The sequence below is a fragment of the Aethalodelphis obliquidens genome, unplaced genomic scaffold, assembly GCF_003676395.1.
Source record: "Aethalodelphis obliquidens isolate GAN/ISIS:26980383/991018 unplaced genomic scaffold, ASM367639v1 scaffold22, whole genome shotgun sequence".
In the NCBI taxonomy this organism is placed as follows: Eukaryota; Metazoa; Chordata; class Mammalia; order Artiodactyla; family Delphinidae; genus Aethalodelphis; species Aethalodelphis obliquidens.
In genome coordinates this window covers 7085622-7101814 of record NW_020837966.1, presented here as the reverse complement: position 1 = coordinate 7101814, position 16193 = coordinate 7085622, and the positions used below count along the sequence as shown (strand labels likewise).

The 16193-nt window shown below is 49.9% G+C and overlaps 1 protein-coding gene across 9 annotated transcripts in view; it reads left to right on the top strand.

Annotated features, from left to right (window-relative positions):
• The first annotated feature begins 6000 nt into the window (after positions 1 to 6000).
• Positions 6001 to 16193, top strand: part of ACOX2 (acyl-CoA oxidase 2) — a 35723-nt gene continuing 25530 nt past the window's right edge. The window contains exons 1-9 of one of the 9 annotated variants that reach the window (XM_027121241.1): positions 6001 to 6106; positions 8127 to 8309; positions 8739 to 8901; positions 9112 to 9263; positions 9682 to 9789; positions 11910 to 12029; positions 12354 to 12469; positions 13173 to 13345; positions 15386 to 15548. In XM_027121241.1, the coding sequence (XP_026977042.1) occupies positions 8150 to 8309; positions 8739 to 8901; positions 9112 to 9263; positions 9682 to 9789; positions 11910 to 12029; positions 12354 to 12469; positions 13173 to 13345; positions 15386 to 15548 (1155 nt within the window). In that variant the 5' untranslated portion in view covers positions 6001 to 6106; positions 8127 to 8149. Of the gene's footprint in view, positions 6107 to 6166; positions 6321 to 7268; positions 8310 to 8738; positions 8991 to 9111; positions 9264 to 9681; positions 9790 to 11909; positions 12030 to 12353; positions 12470 to 13172; positions 13346 to 15385; positions 15549 to 16193 lie in introns of those variants that run through there. The other 8 variants (XM_027121242.1, XM_027121245.1, XM_027121246.1 and 5 more) reach the window with 8 other exon arrangements.

Below are 16193 nucleotides of genomic sequence, written 5' to 3'. Positions count from 1 at the left end.
AATGTCCATACTACCCAAAGCAATCTACAGATTCAATGCAATCTCTATCAAAATTCCAATGGCATATTTCACAGAACTAGAACAAATAATTCTAAAATGTGTATGAAACCAAAAAAGATCCCAAATAGTCAAAACAATCTTGAGAAAGAAGAACAAAGCTGGAGGTATCACACTCTCTGATTTCAAACTATACTGTAAAGCTATAGTAATCAAAACTGCATGGTACTGGCATGAAAACATACACACAGGTAAATGCAACAGAATTGAGAGCCCAGAAATAAACTCACACATATATGGACAATTAATTTACAACAAAGGAGCAAAGAACACACAATGGAGAAAGGACTGTCTCTTCATTATGGTGTTGGGAAAACTGGACAGCCATATTCAAGAGAATGAAACGAGACCACTATCTTACATACAAAAAACTTAACTCAAAGTGGATTAAAGAATTGAATGTGAGATCTGAAACCATAAAATTCCTATAAGGAAACATAGGTGGTAACCTTCTTAATATCAGTCTTAGCGATGTTTCTGTGGATGTGACGCCAAAGGCAAGGGAAACAAAAGCAAAAACAAACAAATGGGACTTCATCAAACTGAAAACCTTCTGCACAGTGAAGAAAACTATCAACAAAACGAAAAGGCCATCTAACTGAATGGGAGAAGATATTTGCAAATCATATATTCAACAAAGGGTTATATTCAAAATAGATAAAGGACTCATAAAACTCAACAACAACAAAACAAACAACCTGATTTAAAAATGGGCAAAGGACTTGAATAGACACTTTTCCAAAGAAGACATACAGATGGCCAACAGACACATGAAAAGATGGTCAACATCACTAATTATTAGGGAAATGCAAATAAAAGCCACAATGAGATATCACCTCACACCTGTTAGAATGGCCATCATCAAAAAGTCAAGAAATAACAAGTACTGGAGAGGGTGTGGAAAAAAGGGAACCTTCACACACTGTTGGTCATATTGTAAATTGGTGCAGCCATTATGGAAAACAGTATGGAGATTCCTCAAAAAATTAAGGATAGAACTACCATATGATCTAGCTATTGCACTTCTGGGTATTTACCTGAAGAACACAAAAACACTAATTTGAGAAGATATATGCACCACTATGTTCACTGCAGTATTATTTACAATAGCTAAGATATGGGAGACAACCTAGGTGTCCATCGATGGATGAATGGATAATGAAAATGTGGTATATCTATATGCAATAAAATACTACTCACCCATAAAAAAGAAGGAAATCCTGTCATTTGTGGAAACATGGATAGACCTTGAGGGTGTATACTAAGTGAAATAAGTCAGAAGGACAAAGACAAATACCATATGATTTCACTCATAAGTGGAATCTAAAACAAAACATGAAACAAACAAACCTACAGATTCAGAGAACAGGTCAGTGGTTACCAGAAGGGTAGGGGGCTGCAGGGGTGAGCAAAGGGGTAAAGGGGGTTAACTGTATAGTTACTGATGGTAACTAGACTTTTGGGGGTGGTCACTTGGTAGTGTACACAGATGTCAAATTATAATATCGTACACTTGAAACATATAATAAAATACACATTTAAAAAAATCAAGAGCTTTATCTCAAGACAATCAATATGTGGAAACTATGGCAGAGAGAAATTAAGTAATTTCCCATAGTCGGTAACAGCATAAATCCTTGGCAGAGCCAGGCTGGAACCCAGAACTTTCCCCTCCAAACAGCAGGGTAAAGGCCACCTTCCCTGAAGCCACCACCTTGTGTATGGCCATTGCCAACAGCAGCAGGAGGCCCAAGGGTCCAGGCCCCCCAGTCCCAGCAGGACCTGCTAGGTGATGTCTCAGAGTTTGGATCCTGCCCCTTCCTCAGGACACAAGCTGGGCGCTACCTTGGGGATATGGTGGACAGCTGTGAGGCCCCTCAGTGAGCAAACACTCCACATTACAGATAGGGAAGCAGAGACCCAAGAGGGGAGGGCGCCTGCCCAGAGTCAGCACACCTCAGAAGTCCTGCCAGGACAGGAGGCCTGCATCTCCTGATTTCTTTTCCAACCTTGCACAAATGGGTTAAGAGACAGTCTTTACAAAAGACCTGGTTCAAATTCCAGCTCTGTAATCTACTTATTGTGCAAACCTGGGCAAGCGACAACACCTCTCTTGTCTCCTCCCCTGCAAAATGGGGAGCTGCATCCTACCTTCCAGTGTTGTTATGCAAGGGGAGTGAGGGAACCTATGAACACCCCACCCCACTCACAGAGGCCAGGTTCCCCTCTGGGTCCCACTCAAAGCAGTGCCCAATCCACTGCAGATACTCCAAAAATATCTGTCCAGGGAATGATGGCTAGGGGTGTACAAATACTAATGCTAAGCATGAATAAGACAAGCCAAATTTTAGAGCAGAAACATGGGGAGAGAGGAAAATCGTTCACATTACAAAGCAATTCTTTCACTGAAGAAACATGTGAGGGGAGCCTTTTAAGCTGCTGGGATATTAACAGCTTGAGTTCCTGAAGGGCACAAGATGGCAGGAGCCATCAGGAAGGACCAGGAGAGGCAGCAGAAAGGTCAGGATCACTTTGGAAACGTAGCTGGGTATACAGCTTTTTTAGTCCCAGAGGAATCCAGCTTTGAGATTAGAGGACTGGATCTCAGGTCGGGGCATGCAAGTAAGTACAAATAGGGTGGACATGTGCATGTGCACACACACACATACACACCAACCCTCACCTTTTAAAAAAGTGTCATAAACAAATAGGACCTAATTAAACTTAAAGCTTTTGCACAGCAAAGGAGACCATAAACAAAACTGAAGGACAACCTATGGAATGGGAGAAAATATTTGCAAACAATGCAACCAACAAGGGATTAATTTCCAAAATAAACAAAGAGCTCATACAACTCAATATCGAAAAAACAAACAACCCAATCAAAATGTAGGCAGAAGACCTAAATACACATTTCTCCAAAGAAGGGATACAGATGGCCAACAGGCACTGGAAAACATGCTTGACATTGCTAATTATTAAGGAAATGCAAACCAAAACCACAATGAGGTACCACCTCATGCTAGTCAGAATGGCCATCATCAAAAAGACTACAAATAATAAACGCTGGAGAGGGTGTGGAGAAAAAGGAACCTTCTTACACTGTTGGTGGGAATGTAAATTGGTGCAGCCACATGGAGAACAGTCTGGAGGTTCCTTAAAAAACTAAAAACAGAGTTACCATATGATCCCGCAATCCCACTCCTGGGCATATATCCGGAGAAAACTGTAATTTGAAAAGATACATGCACTCCAGTGTTCACAGCAGCACTATTTACAATAGCCAAGACATGGAAGCAACCTACATGTCCCTTGACAGATGAGTGGATAAAGAGGGTGTGGTACATATATACAATGGAATATTACTCAGCCTTAAAAAGTAATGAAATAATGCCATTTGCAGCAACATGGATGGACCTAGAGATTATCATACTAAGTGAAGTCAGTCAGAAAGAGAAAGACAAATATCATATGATATCACTTATATGTGGAAACTAAAAAAAAAAAAATGATATAAATGAACTTATTTACAAAACAGAAATAGACTCACACACATAGAAGACAAACTTATGGTTACCAAAGGGGAAAGAGGGGGAGGGATAAATTAGGAGTATGGGATTAACATAAACACACTACTATATATGAAACAGATAACCAACAAGTGTTTACTGTATAGCACAGGGAACTATATTCAATATTTTTAATAATCTATAACGGAAAAGAATCTGAAAAAGAATAGATTTATATATATATACACACACACACACATATATATGTATAACTGAATCACTTTGCTGTAACCTGAAACTAACACAACATTGTAAAACAACTATACTTCAATTAAAACAGTAAATAAATAAAGGAAAAAAATTCAAGCAGAAAAGAGTCAATACAAAATAAAAAAAAAAAAGCGCCAAAATTCCACAGTCCTTCCCCAAGCATGGCCACGCCCTTGGGATAGAGAATCCTGATGGCTCCTGCCAACCTTTGTTTATTCATTCATCCACCAAATACTTGCTGAGCGCCTACCCCGGGCCAGGCCCTAGGCTGGGGCTGGGACCACATTGGTGACCAAGAACAACACAGTTCTTGCTTTCACCGGTGATTTAGACAAAAACCAATAATTAAAGAAAAAAATAGCCACCACTGTTGTGGGCATACCAAGGGTGTGTTGTCTCTTTCTACCACCACTTGTGACACCAAACGTGTAGTCTTCCCACTCCAGCAACAAGCAATTCTCTGATTCCCCAACACTGGATGTCCCACATTCAATTCTGACACTAAGTCTTGGAGTTAGCGCAGATCCCCACAGGTTTAGGGCTCAGTCCTACAAGACTCCCCCAACTTCAGACAACAATTGCAAATCTCAGTACTTCTGACCTACCAGCTATAAATTCAGGGGTTCCCATAACCCCCGCCCCCGCTTCAATAATTTGCCAGAATGACTCAAAGAAGTCAGGGAAGCACTTTACTTGCATTTGCCCGTTTATTAGAAAGGACACACCTCAGGAACAGCCATTGGGAGGGATGCATAGGACAAGATATGGCTGGGAGGCCACCCTCCCAGCACCTCTATGTGTTCACTAACTCAGAAGCTCCCCAAACCCCACTGTTTAGGGATTTTTATCGAGGCTTCATTATGTAGGTATAATTGATTAAATCATTGACCATTGGTGATTAACTCAATCTCCAGCATCTCTCCTTCCCCGGAGGCTGGGGGAGGGGGAGGGGGGGAGAACTGAAAGTTCCAACCCTCGAATTAAGGCTTGGTCTTCCTGGCAACAAGCCCCCATCTCGAAGCTATGTGTGGGCCCCCAGCCACAGACAAAAAAGACAGTCTTATCACTCAGCAGATTACAAGGATTTTTTTAGAAGCTCTGTGCCAGGAACCAGGGATAAAGACCAAATCTATACATTTTATTATACCATAAAGTGTAAAAGTTTGGAGCTAAGAAGGCAAGGCCAGGAGCTTCTAATCCAGACTGGGGTGACTTCCCAAAAGAGTGTGACATTGTAGTGAGACGAAAAGACACAGGAGCTGGACAGGTAAAGCGGGAAGGCCCTGGGGACTTTGGTAGCAGGAAGAGAGGGCAAGACGGTTTTAAGTTCAAAAAAGTTCTAAGTTCATTAGAAGTGGCTGTGAGTATCCCGCTAGGTTTTCCTGCCCATTCCTACTGTGATGATCTGTCTCTCCAGCAGCCCCCCTGACCCCAGCCTGGAAGGTTCCCAAGGGCAGGGGACTAGTATAGCTTTGTTTTCTGTGGTTTGGGCTTCCTGCTGTGCCCCAGTGCTTAGATCACTGTGGACATTCAAAAATAAATATTGACGCGTAACCAAATCAGTGCATCCTGTGCGACCCAAACCCTCACACACCTGCCCACAGAACTCTCACCAGCACCCTGCCACACAGAGCAGGAAATTCTACCATTAAACATCACTCCTGGGAATGAAGAAATTCTCTCATGGGGAGCTAAGAAAACAGTAATACTCTCAAGTTACAAATGCTTGGGGCTTTACAGTTTATCAAGAGCTTTCCTTCATACCCTGTGAGTTATAGTTAAGGCAAGGGAAGCTTAGAGAGGGGAGGTAACTCAGAGTCATACCTCCAGGATTTGAACCCAGGTCTCTGGACTCCGGGTAGAGGCCTGTGGTGTTTCTTTCTGCAGAGTGAATGTGTGTGCATCTGACCAGCACAGGCTCTGGGAGGCGGGTCGGATAGGCAGGGAGAGAAAGGGAGAGACAGAGGCTCGGTAGCTGGCACTCACTAAGCTGCCCAGCCAGCCTCGTGCTGAGCTATCTATCCTGCTTCACACCCTCCTAGCAATCTCCCAGGGTAGCCCCCGACCAGGCACAGCGCGGTCACAACCACCAGAGGGAGGCAGGGGGACAGGAGAGTACATGCAATGAGCTCAACCAGGGAGAGCTGGGAGCCGAGGGCCTGCCAGGCCGCGCCCCTCCAGGGGAGGAGAAAGGGGCCGGGCCACCCGTGAGAGGCCTAGGCCTGCAGCTAGAGGCCAGGCCAGGCCGACTGTGCAGACACAGGACAGAGGTGAGTCGGGTGAACCGGGCCATGGGGCCCAGGAGGGACTGGGAGGCTCCTGAGGGCTGCACCCTCCCCGCAACTCCTACTGACTCTGAGAGCTGCCTTCTTCCAGTCGACCCCTATTTCCTAGACGCCACCTGTGAGCCGGGCCCTGTGCTAAGTGTGAGAGCCACAGCACGAATGTGACAAAGATCCTGGCCCTCTTGGAGTTTCCCTTTAAGTAGGTAGAGACAGCAATAAACAAAAACATAGCAAAGGAGCAAATTATGTTACGATAAGTGAAAAGAGCAGAGTGAGGGAGACTGGGAATGCTGGGGGAAGGGGCTCGGGATTCTAAAGAGGGTGGTCAGGTGGGCCTCACTGAGAAGGTGGCACTGATGACGGACTTGCAGAGGTAGTGAGGGAGCCATGGGCACATTGGGGAAGGAGTGTTCCAGGCAAAGCACACAGCCCTGGCCTCTAGAGGCTGGAGGGTGAGGGGCGAGGCCTGGGTGTTGGAGCACAGCAAGGATGCAGCGGCAGTTAGAGCGCAGGAGGAAGACGCAGGGAGAGAGGAGACAGGCTAGAAGGCCTTGCAGGGATCCAGGGGGCAGCTGACGGGGGCGCTCCTTGAATGTGCCAGGCCCTCTGTCAGCATCCCACAGCCCTGTTGCCCACTTAAGGGTGTCGGTTTGTAAGCCTGTGGATGAATCCCATGTGCTATCGTACGTGTGGCTACGTGACCTTACAAAGTCTCCTCTCTTCCCGAGGCTCCTGTCCTCTCTATAAAATACTTGTAACGACTGCAGTGTATCTGCAGGGTCGTGGTGGAGAAGAACAGGAATCAAAATAGTGGCCACCTGCAGGCTCTTGGGACCCCACAAAAGCAGAGCTGGCCTCCCCAGGCACTCACTGCCTTGGGACAGGGACATTCGAGTGAATGAGGAACTGCTCCTATTGTCCACTCTAATAGCACCCAGTGGGGGCACCGAAGGGCTGCTCGGTTCTCCCAGGGGGCACTGCCATCGGGAAGGCTTCTTAGAGGAGGTGGCCCTGGAGGCTGGGGCTCACTAGGAACACCAGGGGAAACAGCGGGGGCAAAGGGCAGGAGGAGAGGGAGAGGAGGCCTGGGTAGGCGGAGTGGGTGGATATGGGGCAAGGGGCGAGAGGTGGTGAGATGGCAGAGGGCATGGACTCCATACAACAAACAGCCGGCCCCAAGCACCAGACTCCCAGCAGGGTACGAGGTCAACAACGTGACCGCAGTTTAGGAGCTCACCCTGGCAGCCAGAAGAGCAGATGAGAGGCACTGAGGCCAGGCGAGCGACGAAGGTGGCCGAGGTGGTAGCCAAGGGAATGGATGGAACACATGGATCTGAGAGACTCGAGAAGTAGAAAGGACTATACCTGCTGGTCGCCGGGCTGTGGGGAAACAGGGGCTCTGAGAGGCTGAGGGTTTCTTGTGAAGGACGCAGGGCCCACCGTGGCTGTGGAGGACACACAGGGGTCCCGGGGGAACATGGCACAGGCAAGGGGCAAGCTTCCTCCCCTCAGCTCCGCAGTACCCCTCAAGGCTCACGGAAATGGGCCAAATGAGTCTGGGACTTAGTCCCCCAGGTGCGGCTGTAGCATGGACAGAGCATGTGTTCTGTGGTCGGACCCGGGCCAACTCCTGGCCAGCAGTAGCTGTGCAGCTAGAGGCCATGCACTTAACCTCTCTAACATGAATTTCTTCGCACGTGACCTTCATTGACTTTATGTGAGAATTTCCCCCAGGCAATCAGACCCTGTCCAAATCTTGGCTAGAACGCACTGAACTACCGTTTACTGAGCAGTTACTGCATACAGTCCTGGACAGTGCCTGGTACACAGCCAAGGGCCACAGGGGAGAGTGCGGGGGTGGAGTGGCACACGAGCATTTAAGGGAGGTTGCTTTCCTCCAAAGCAGGCCTCAGCTGACACTCAGCCCTGGGCAGTTCCTCCTGCACACAGGTTCTTAGCACAGCCCAAGGCTCAGAGCACCCAGGCCACAAGTCTCTCTTCTCAGACACCAGGCAGACCCGGGCTAGGATGGGCAGTCCAGTGCACCGAGTGTCAATGGGGGACACCTGGAGCAGGCAAGTGCACCCTGACATAGAGAGCGAGCGGCACATGCAGTCCTTCTGCGTGGAGGAGCTCACCAACATCCTTGACGGAGGGGCCCAGAACACTGCGCTCCGGAGGGAAGTCGGTAAGAGGAGGCTGGGGAATGGAGCGTCTGCTTCGTGTCCATACGCTTTTCTTGGAAGAAGAGTCCCTCAATAGCAGTCCCACCTTCAAATAACAAACTCTGCTCTCAAAATTCCACTATTAGAGATTCATTCTTTTGGACTATGAAGGCATCTTTAACGTGTCAATATTTCCTGAGCCCCTCTCTGAGGGACAGAAGAGTCCTAGGCAGCAGAAGACCTGGATAGAGTCCTTATTCTTCCACTGCATAGCTTTGTAACCTTGGGCATGTCACTTTGCCACCTCTGGACCTCATTCATTGCATCTGTAAAATGACAGCAATGTCTGACTTCCTTTCCACATCCATGAGGCAAGTGGATGGGAAGATTTGAAGGTACCAGGAACCTCACCCAGGACTCTAAGCCCTCTCTCTGTTCTCTGTCCCTGACAGAAAGCATCATCCACAGTGACCCAGAGCTTAGCCTGAAGGATAATTATTTCATGACCCAGAATGAACGTTATGAAGCCGCCATTAAGAAGAAATTCCACGTCCAGATGTTAGCACAGCGCCTGGGCTGGTCTGAAGACAGTCGTGAATTATATTACGCTAACAGGTGCTCACACCCAGGGCAACCCCACCAGAGAGGAATTCACCTGGGACCCCCCAGAAAACCCAGCCCATGAGCTATTTTCCCCAACAAAGGTACTACCTGTTGGGAAAGAAGGATATCAGGTGCCCCTTCCCTCCTGCACCCTGCCAGCCTGAGGGTACCGGGGCCCTTGTCTCCAATGGGCTGTTCAACCACTGTGTCTCTCCCCTGCAGAAGCCTTTCTGGAGATCTGGGCTTAGCGTTACAATTCGTCTTCCAGAAAGCGCTCAGGAGCCTCGGCTCAGAGGAGCAGATTGCCAAGTGGGACCCACTCTGCAACAAGTTACAGATCCTTGCGACATACGCCCAGACAGAACTGGGGCACGGTGAGCCAGGGCTGCTGGGTGCAGTGTACAGGTGTGCACTGCACAGTTCCAGAGGGCCCATTCACATCTCACTAGTCATAGATTTATATATTTAATATGAAGATGTTACAGCAGGTGGCAGTTAAAGGTCTTGAGGAGGGGGTGATTTTTTCTAATTTACATGAACATGTTGTATGATCTAGTGGTGAGGCAAGGTGTTCCTTCTGGAAATGTCAGCCACCATTCCCTATCATGGGCTGGCCATGTGTCCCCCAAAGAGCCCACCGGTGAAAGGAGAGAAATGCCTGTGAGTACAGCTGGGAGCTACCCCGACTCCATACTGCACTGATGCCTGGGGGCTCCAGGCCGACCTAGACACTGCGCCCCCGGTGAGATTCCAACCATGGCCCAACGTCTAACTGCCCTCCTTGATGCCCAGGGACATATCTTCAGGGCCTGGAGACTGAAGCCACCTACGATGCAGCCACCCAGGAGTTTGTGGTGCACAGCCCCACGCTGACTGCCATCAAATGGTGGCCTGGGGACCGTGAGTATAGTATCCCTTCATCCCCCCAACCCCCGCCATCTGCCCCCAAGGAGAACAAAGCTGGACCGCAGAATAGCACTGACTTTGATGTTCAACAGACCTCAGGTTGATTCCCTGTTCTAGGCTGGTGACCTTGGGCAAGTGAATACGTCTCCCTGAGCCCCAGGTTCTTACGTAGTAAAACAGGAGGGATACGAAGAATTTCATCAGTGAGTGGCTGAGAGGCCGCCAAGGGAACTTTGAAATAGCTGAGGAAACTAACCCAAACTTTGGGGGCTGACGGTCAAGGTCTCTCTCACATGCACACTGCCCCCACGCCCTCCACACACAGCACTCGCCACAGCCCCTGTTCCTCTCATCTCCCAAGTTAATGATTAAGCTTGCCACCAGCCAGCACACAGGGTACAGTCAATGCGAAAAACGTCCCTCCCTTCCCCTGCTCCAGACACTCAGAAGGGCTCAGGCCCACCCCCAGCGCCAATCAAGCCACCGGTGCCACACAACCCCCTGTGGCCACCAGGTGCAGGCCGCACCCACCGTGCTTCCCAGAGTCTCAGTGATTTGCCAAGCCCCAAGGAGCAGGGTTCCACCAGGGCCCTCTTCCTCTGATTTGAGAATACATCTCTGAGGATACATCTGTGGCACTTGGGGACCCATTAGGTGAACACTTATATGGGAAAAAAAAAATACAACAAGTGTGAGGAGTCCAGCTAAAGCAGAAAGAGAGAGAGGGAGAGGTGAGAGACAAGCAGAGAGGGAGAAAGACTGAGAGAAGGAGAGAGAAGTGGAGAGACAGGCCAGAGAAATAAGAGAGCGATGCTCGGGGCGGGGAGGTGGGGCGTGGTGATCAATGACCACTGACAAAACTGCAGAAAAAAAGAAACCAGCTTTTGAAATCAGGCAGGGTTCAAACCTGGGCTCTGCCCCGTTCAGGCCAGTGACCTTGAGCACATCACTCCGTTCTCTGAGCCTCAGTTTCCTTTTCTGGAAAATGGGACTTCAGCTTACCTGTCCTGCAAAGACCGCAAAGCACCAGCACAGGGGCGGTACCACCTGGATTTTGGTAAATGCTAGTTGTCTGTATTCATATTATTAGGCTGATGGCAGAGAGAGTCATTAAGAAGTTTGAGGACAGAAAAAAAGCAAGCTTGTTTATTTCACAGTGCCCTTTGCAAGTCGCTGCTAGGTTTGTTTGGCTCTTTGGGGGTAGTTCCCCCTCCTTGTGAACAGGGACTTTTTGAGGTCTCAAAGGTGCCCATCTGCTAGGGTGGGCAGCAATGCGCACATCTCCCTATGACTTGGGACCCATGTTCTGACCACAGATCCTGACATACGTACCCCGGCAGCTACGATATAAAAATCCTGTCTCCTTGATTCCAAAGGAAATGACTCAAGAGCACACACTTCAGTCAGAAGACTGTAGTAAGACCAAGTTTTAAAAGATGCAGAGCTTTTCCAGATTGCTCCATTTGGGGTGATTTCATTAAAATCCATAGCCTTTGTCAAGCTTTGCCTTTGGAAGAAAGAGCGGCCAGAGGGCATAGAGGGCTTTCGTCCCCTCAAGATCTCCATCAGCCTCCTTGAGCCTTCCCTAGCCCGTGGGGATCCTGCCTGTGTATTGTAGGGTGGTTCCTATACAAACCTGACATTTAGACAGAACCCCCCCGTATCTCCAGCCACCAACCCAGTGCATTCTAGAGCCAGACACTCACATTAAAGCTCTCTGGATGGTTCCAGTCATTTCCAAGGACGAGTAAAGGCCTTATGAATCAAGGGGTATCCTGACCAAGCACCCCTTGGCTGCCTGGCCCCACCAAGCCAGTCCAGTCCTCAAGCTTCTGAGCAGGCTGTTCCCTCTGCCTTGCATACCCTGTCCTGTGCGGCTCTGCTAGAAAACACCCTCTGTCCTCCAGGCTCCTCGTGCCTCCTCCCCTGACCCACACCCTCCAAGGTAGTTCAAACAAAGCCCCATTCCAGCCTCACGGAGTGTCCTGCCCTTCCCGTACCACCACACTGGTCCTCACAGACTAGGCCCACACCCAGGGTCCTGATGGGGAGGGTTAGCCTGCCTGCTCTGTACATCAGGGATCACGCTGGGCTTCTCACCTCTCTACCCTCAGTGGGACGGTCGGCCACCCATGCCCTGGTCCAGGCCCAGCTGATCTGCTCAGGAGCCCAGCAGGGCATGCATGCCTTTATTGTGCCCATCCGGAGTCTTGAGGACCACAGTCCACTGCCCGGTAAGCTCATGCTGCTTCCTCCAGGACCCCTGCCAGGAGACCCCACCAGGACTCCCTGTCCTGGGGGCCCCAGAGGTCCATGGGAGAAACTGGGGCATGTCTCCCTTGGGCAGGGAGGGGTCCAGTTGTACAGGCCTGGCGCTAACTGGCTTGATGACTATGAGCAAGGCCCAGCACCTGACCTCAGCTTGGTCCCCTGCAAACAGGTATGATAACCCCAATGTCACAGGCTGCTGGCAGGCTCAGATGAGCTGGAATGTGGGTGTTGGTACCTAACACACAAGCACTCAAATGATGGACATTCCTACCTCTGTCTCCTCCTAGGAATCACCGTTGGAGACATTGGGCCCAAGATGGACTTTGACCACTCGGATAATGGCTTCCTGCAACTGGACCATGTGCGCATCCCCAGGGAGAACATGCTGAGCCGCTTTGCACAGGTGGGGTCCTGGGGAGGCTGCAAGCCTGCACTGCCTGGAGAGGGGACAGAGGCACCCTGTAGACTGCTGCTGCCTCCGGGCCCTTCTCTACAGAGCTGAGTTTGGGGCACTCCTCCCAGAGAGGCTCTGCTGTCCCACAGACCTGAGTAAAACCCCAGCTTAGGAGCTTTATGATTTGGGGCCAGTCACGTGGCCTCTCTGAACCTCAGAGTTCTCATGGGTAAATGCTCACCTCGTGGGGTGGCAGCGCAATCGTGGGGTAGGGTGGCAAGGCAATCTGAGGAAAAGAGGAACGGGCTGAGGACGATGTGCATATCGACCTACAGCGCAGCCTGGACACAGCCAGTCACTGCACAGCCAGCAGCCAAGTGCTGGAGCAAGTTCTGGAGCTCTCCATTTTGCCAGGCGTTGCCACGGAAGTGTGGGGAGCTGTGGATTGTGGGGAGGCCTGGGGTGTCACAGGAGAGGAGCAGTGAACCAAGACACTTGGGCAGCGGCTATGTAGCAACAAGCACAGGAGCGTTTCAGTTTTAAGAATCAGCGTGGCCACACCAGCACATTCTGGCTGGCGGCTGGCTGTGTCTATCCCGGGTGAGCAGTTTGAGGACTGTGGTGCTTTCAGGGCATGGAGGGCCACAGTTCTGGGTGTGGGGAAGGCTGGGGAGCCCTGGCTCAGACCCACTGCCTGTCCTCGGTCTACCAGGTCTTGCCAGATGGTACCTACATCAAGCTCGGAACAGCAAAGAGCAACTACCTCAGCATGGTGGTGGTGCGGGTGGACATGCTGTCAAACGAGGTCATACCACTGCTGCAGAAGGCCTGTGTCATTGCCATCCGCTACTCCGTCATACGCCACCAATCCCGGCTCCGGCCCAGGCAAGCGGCGCCCAGAGGAGCCACCGCAGCCCGGGCTACCTCGATCCCACAGTGCCTACCCACTGACACCAACCCTCTGCCAGAGTGGGGTGCTGGGAGCACACGTTACCCCCCCCTTGCACACACATCCGCCTGGACCTGGCCCATCGGGTCTGTGGGGTCTCTATCTGGCTCTCTCTAATCCAGGCTGACCAGCTGGCCCAACCTATGTCTGTCAGTGTCTGGCCCCATCAGGCTCTGTGTGATCTTGTGTCTCTGGCCCTGTACCACCAGATCTGACTCAGTCTGTCCAACAAACTCGGACTGTTTCCCAGTTGGGTATGGCTGTGACTGGCTGAGTGTATCTAGATCGGCTGGGCACCAAGCTGTGGGTGAATGGGGCTCCCGAGATTGTTCTGTCTGCCCAGTGAGTGACTGTGTCTGGAAAAACCCAGCTGTCACGTCAGGCTGTATTTGGCTACAGTTGATTCTGTCTGGTTGTGACTGCCAACATCTGACCATGGTACGTCCACGTCTGCACCCATTTTGTTGTATGTGGTTCTGTCTGGCTAATAGCTCTACTCCATGGCACCAAAGGGCTCACTGTACCCTCTGCTTTGATGTGAGTATGTGTACACATGCATGTGCACACACACACATACAAGGTTATCAGATTCAGCAAATAAAAATACAGGACTGCCAGTTACATTTCAATTTTAGGTAAACAAATAATTTTTTAGGATACATATGTCCCGAATGGGCACATACCCAGCATGCAGCAAACTGGAGCCTGGGCATATGGGGCCGCAGCATGAGCACAGGGAGAGAGGGTGGGGCTGGACACAGCATAACTGACCGAACTCATGGAGCAGAGACGAGCTTTAACCTGGCAGTTCTCGCCCCAACTATAGTAAGCGCCCCTTGGCAAGTCCTTTGCCCTCTCTGGGCCTATCTTCTCACTTGTAAAGGAAAGAGTGAGGTTACCAGGACTAGAACTTGAGGATGTCTGGCTCAAGAGGCCGGTGGTATTCCACACCATGGGCTCAAGGATCCAGAGTTCTCTAACGCAAGACGGGCTGAGGGTCGAACACCAGGCAGACCCGGTGCCACCCTCAGCTCCGCCACTTCCGGGAGCTTAGATTAGCCACCCCACCCCTTTGTCCCTCAGCTTCCTCGTCAACTAAATGGGCGTGACAAAAACGCTCTTCCAGGGTGGTGCTAGGGCTGAAATGCAGTGAAGCATGCCAGGCCCTCAGGCCAGGGTCCTTTACTGGCAAACCCAAATCACCCTCAGCCAGCCTGGCTTCAGAATCCCGGGCTGAGGGAGTCTTCTCTGGGGGACAGGGGAGTTGGGAAGGAGGTATTGCCAATGGCATCCTGTCGGAGCCCAGTCTTCTGGGTTGCATAAGACTGGGATGGTTATAATAGTACACGTCCAGGTGAGGGGCTGCTGGCCCAGAGAAGAGACACCAGGTTTCTCCCCATCAGCCACGGGAGGCGTCTCACATTCACACTCTGTTTCAATCCACTAATAGTTACCGAAGGCCCCTAATGCTGAACAGAGTCTCCAGCACTGAGAACACAGCAACGGACAAGGCGGGTGCAATCCTACCTCGGAATTCCATCCAACCCAAGTTCACATCCTCAGTTATCAATTAGGTTCCACATATTTCCCAGCACACAGCACATGCACCTGGACAGTGAAAGGTCAAGGTTCAAATAATCAGGGCTTCAGGGCCACAACCCCTCACCCAAAATCCTTGAAGCCAGATCTGCTGGAATTCAGAACTTTCCAGATTTTTAGCAGGTTAATACGGTGCGTATACTGTAAACCTCCACAACGGGCAGCACCCATAAGCGGACATGTTAATATTTCTACAGTGAAATGTGTGGATATTCATGTTAGATGGAATTTTAAGATTATTACTAGCGTCACGTCAGTCTATGTCAAATTTTGCAGTGAGCTATAAAAAACTGTCCGTTTTTAAGGATTTTATGGCACTGGGAATATGGGAAGATGGATGTGGCAGGTAGCAAATCTTCTGCTTTTCTTCCCCTCAGTGACCCAGAGGCAAAAGTCCTGGACTACCAGACGCAGCAGCAGAAACTCTTTCCTCCGCTGGCCAAGGCCTATGCATTCCACTTCGTGGCAAAGAGCCTCTTGGAATTCTTCCATCGCTCCTACAGTTCCATTTTGGACAGAGACTTCAGACTCCTGCCTGAGGTATACCTGCTTTCTCTGGGGGGCAGGAGCTGGGACCATGGCTGAAATGGTCCTCCCACTGGGAAGCAGCCCCAATCCTGCCCCCATGGGCTCTTTCCACTTTCTCCCTCTGCAGACTTCCAACATCCCAGGTGAACTGTACCCTGACATATAAATCCACCTACAACTGGCCCCCAGGAAGCTCCAAACATGTTAGAGGAAATGATCGCAGATAGTGTATAGAACACAGGTGCACAATCCCTAGTGTGTTTTTTTGTTTTTATAAATTTATTTATTTATTTATTTTTGGCTGTGTTGGGTCTTCGTTGCTGCGCGCAGGCTTTCTCTAGTTGCGGCGAGTGGGGGCTACTCTTCCTTGCGGTACGTGGGATTCTCATTGCAGTGGCTTCTCTATTTTTTTTTTAATTTTATTTTTTTTTATACAGCAGGTTCTTATTAGTTATCTATTTGATATATATTAGTGTATACATGTCAATCCCAATCTCCCAATTCATCACACCACCCCCAACCCCGCTTTCCCCCCTTGGTGTTTGTTCTCTACATCTGTGTCTCTATTTCTGCCTTGCAAATGGGTGCATCTGTACCATTTTTCTAGATGCCACATATATGCGTTCATATACGATATTTGTTTTTCTCCTTCTGATT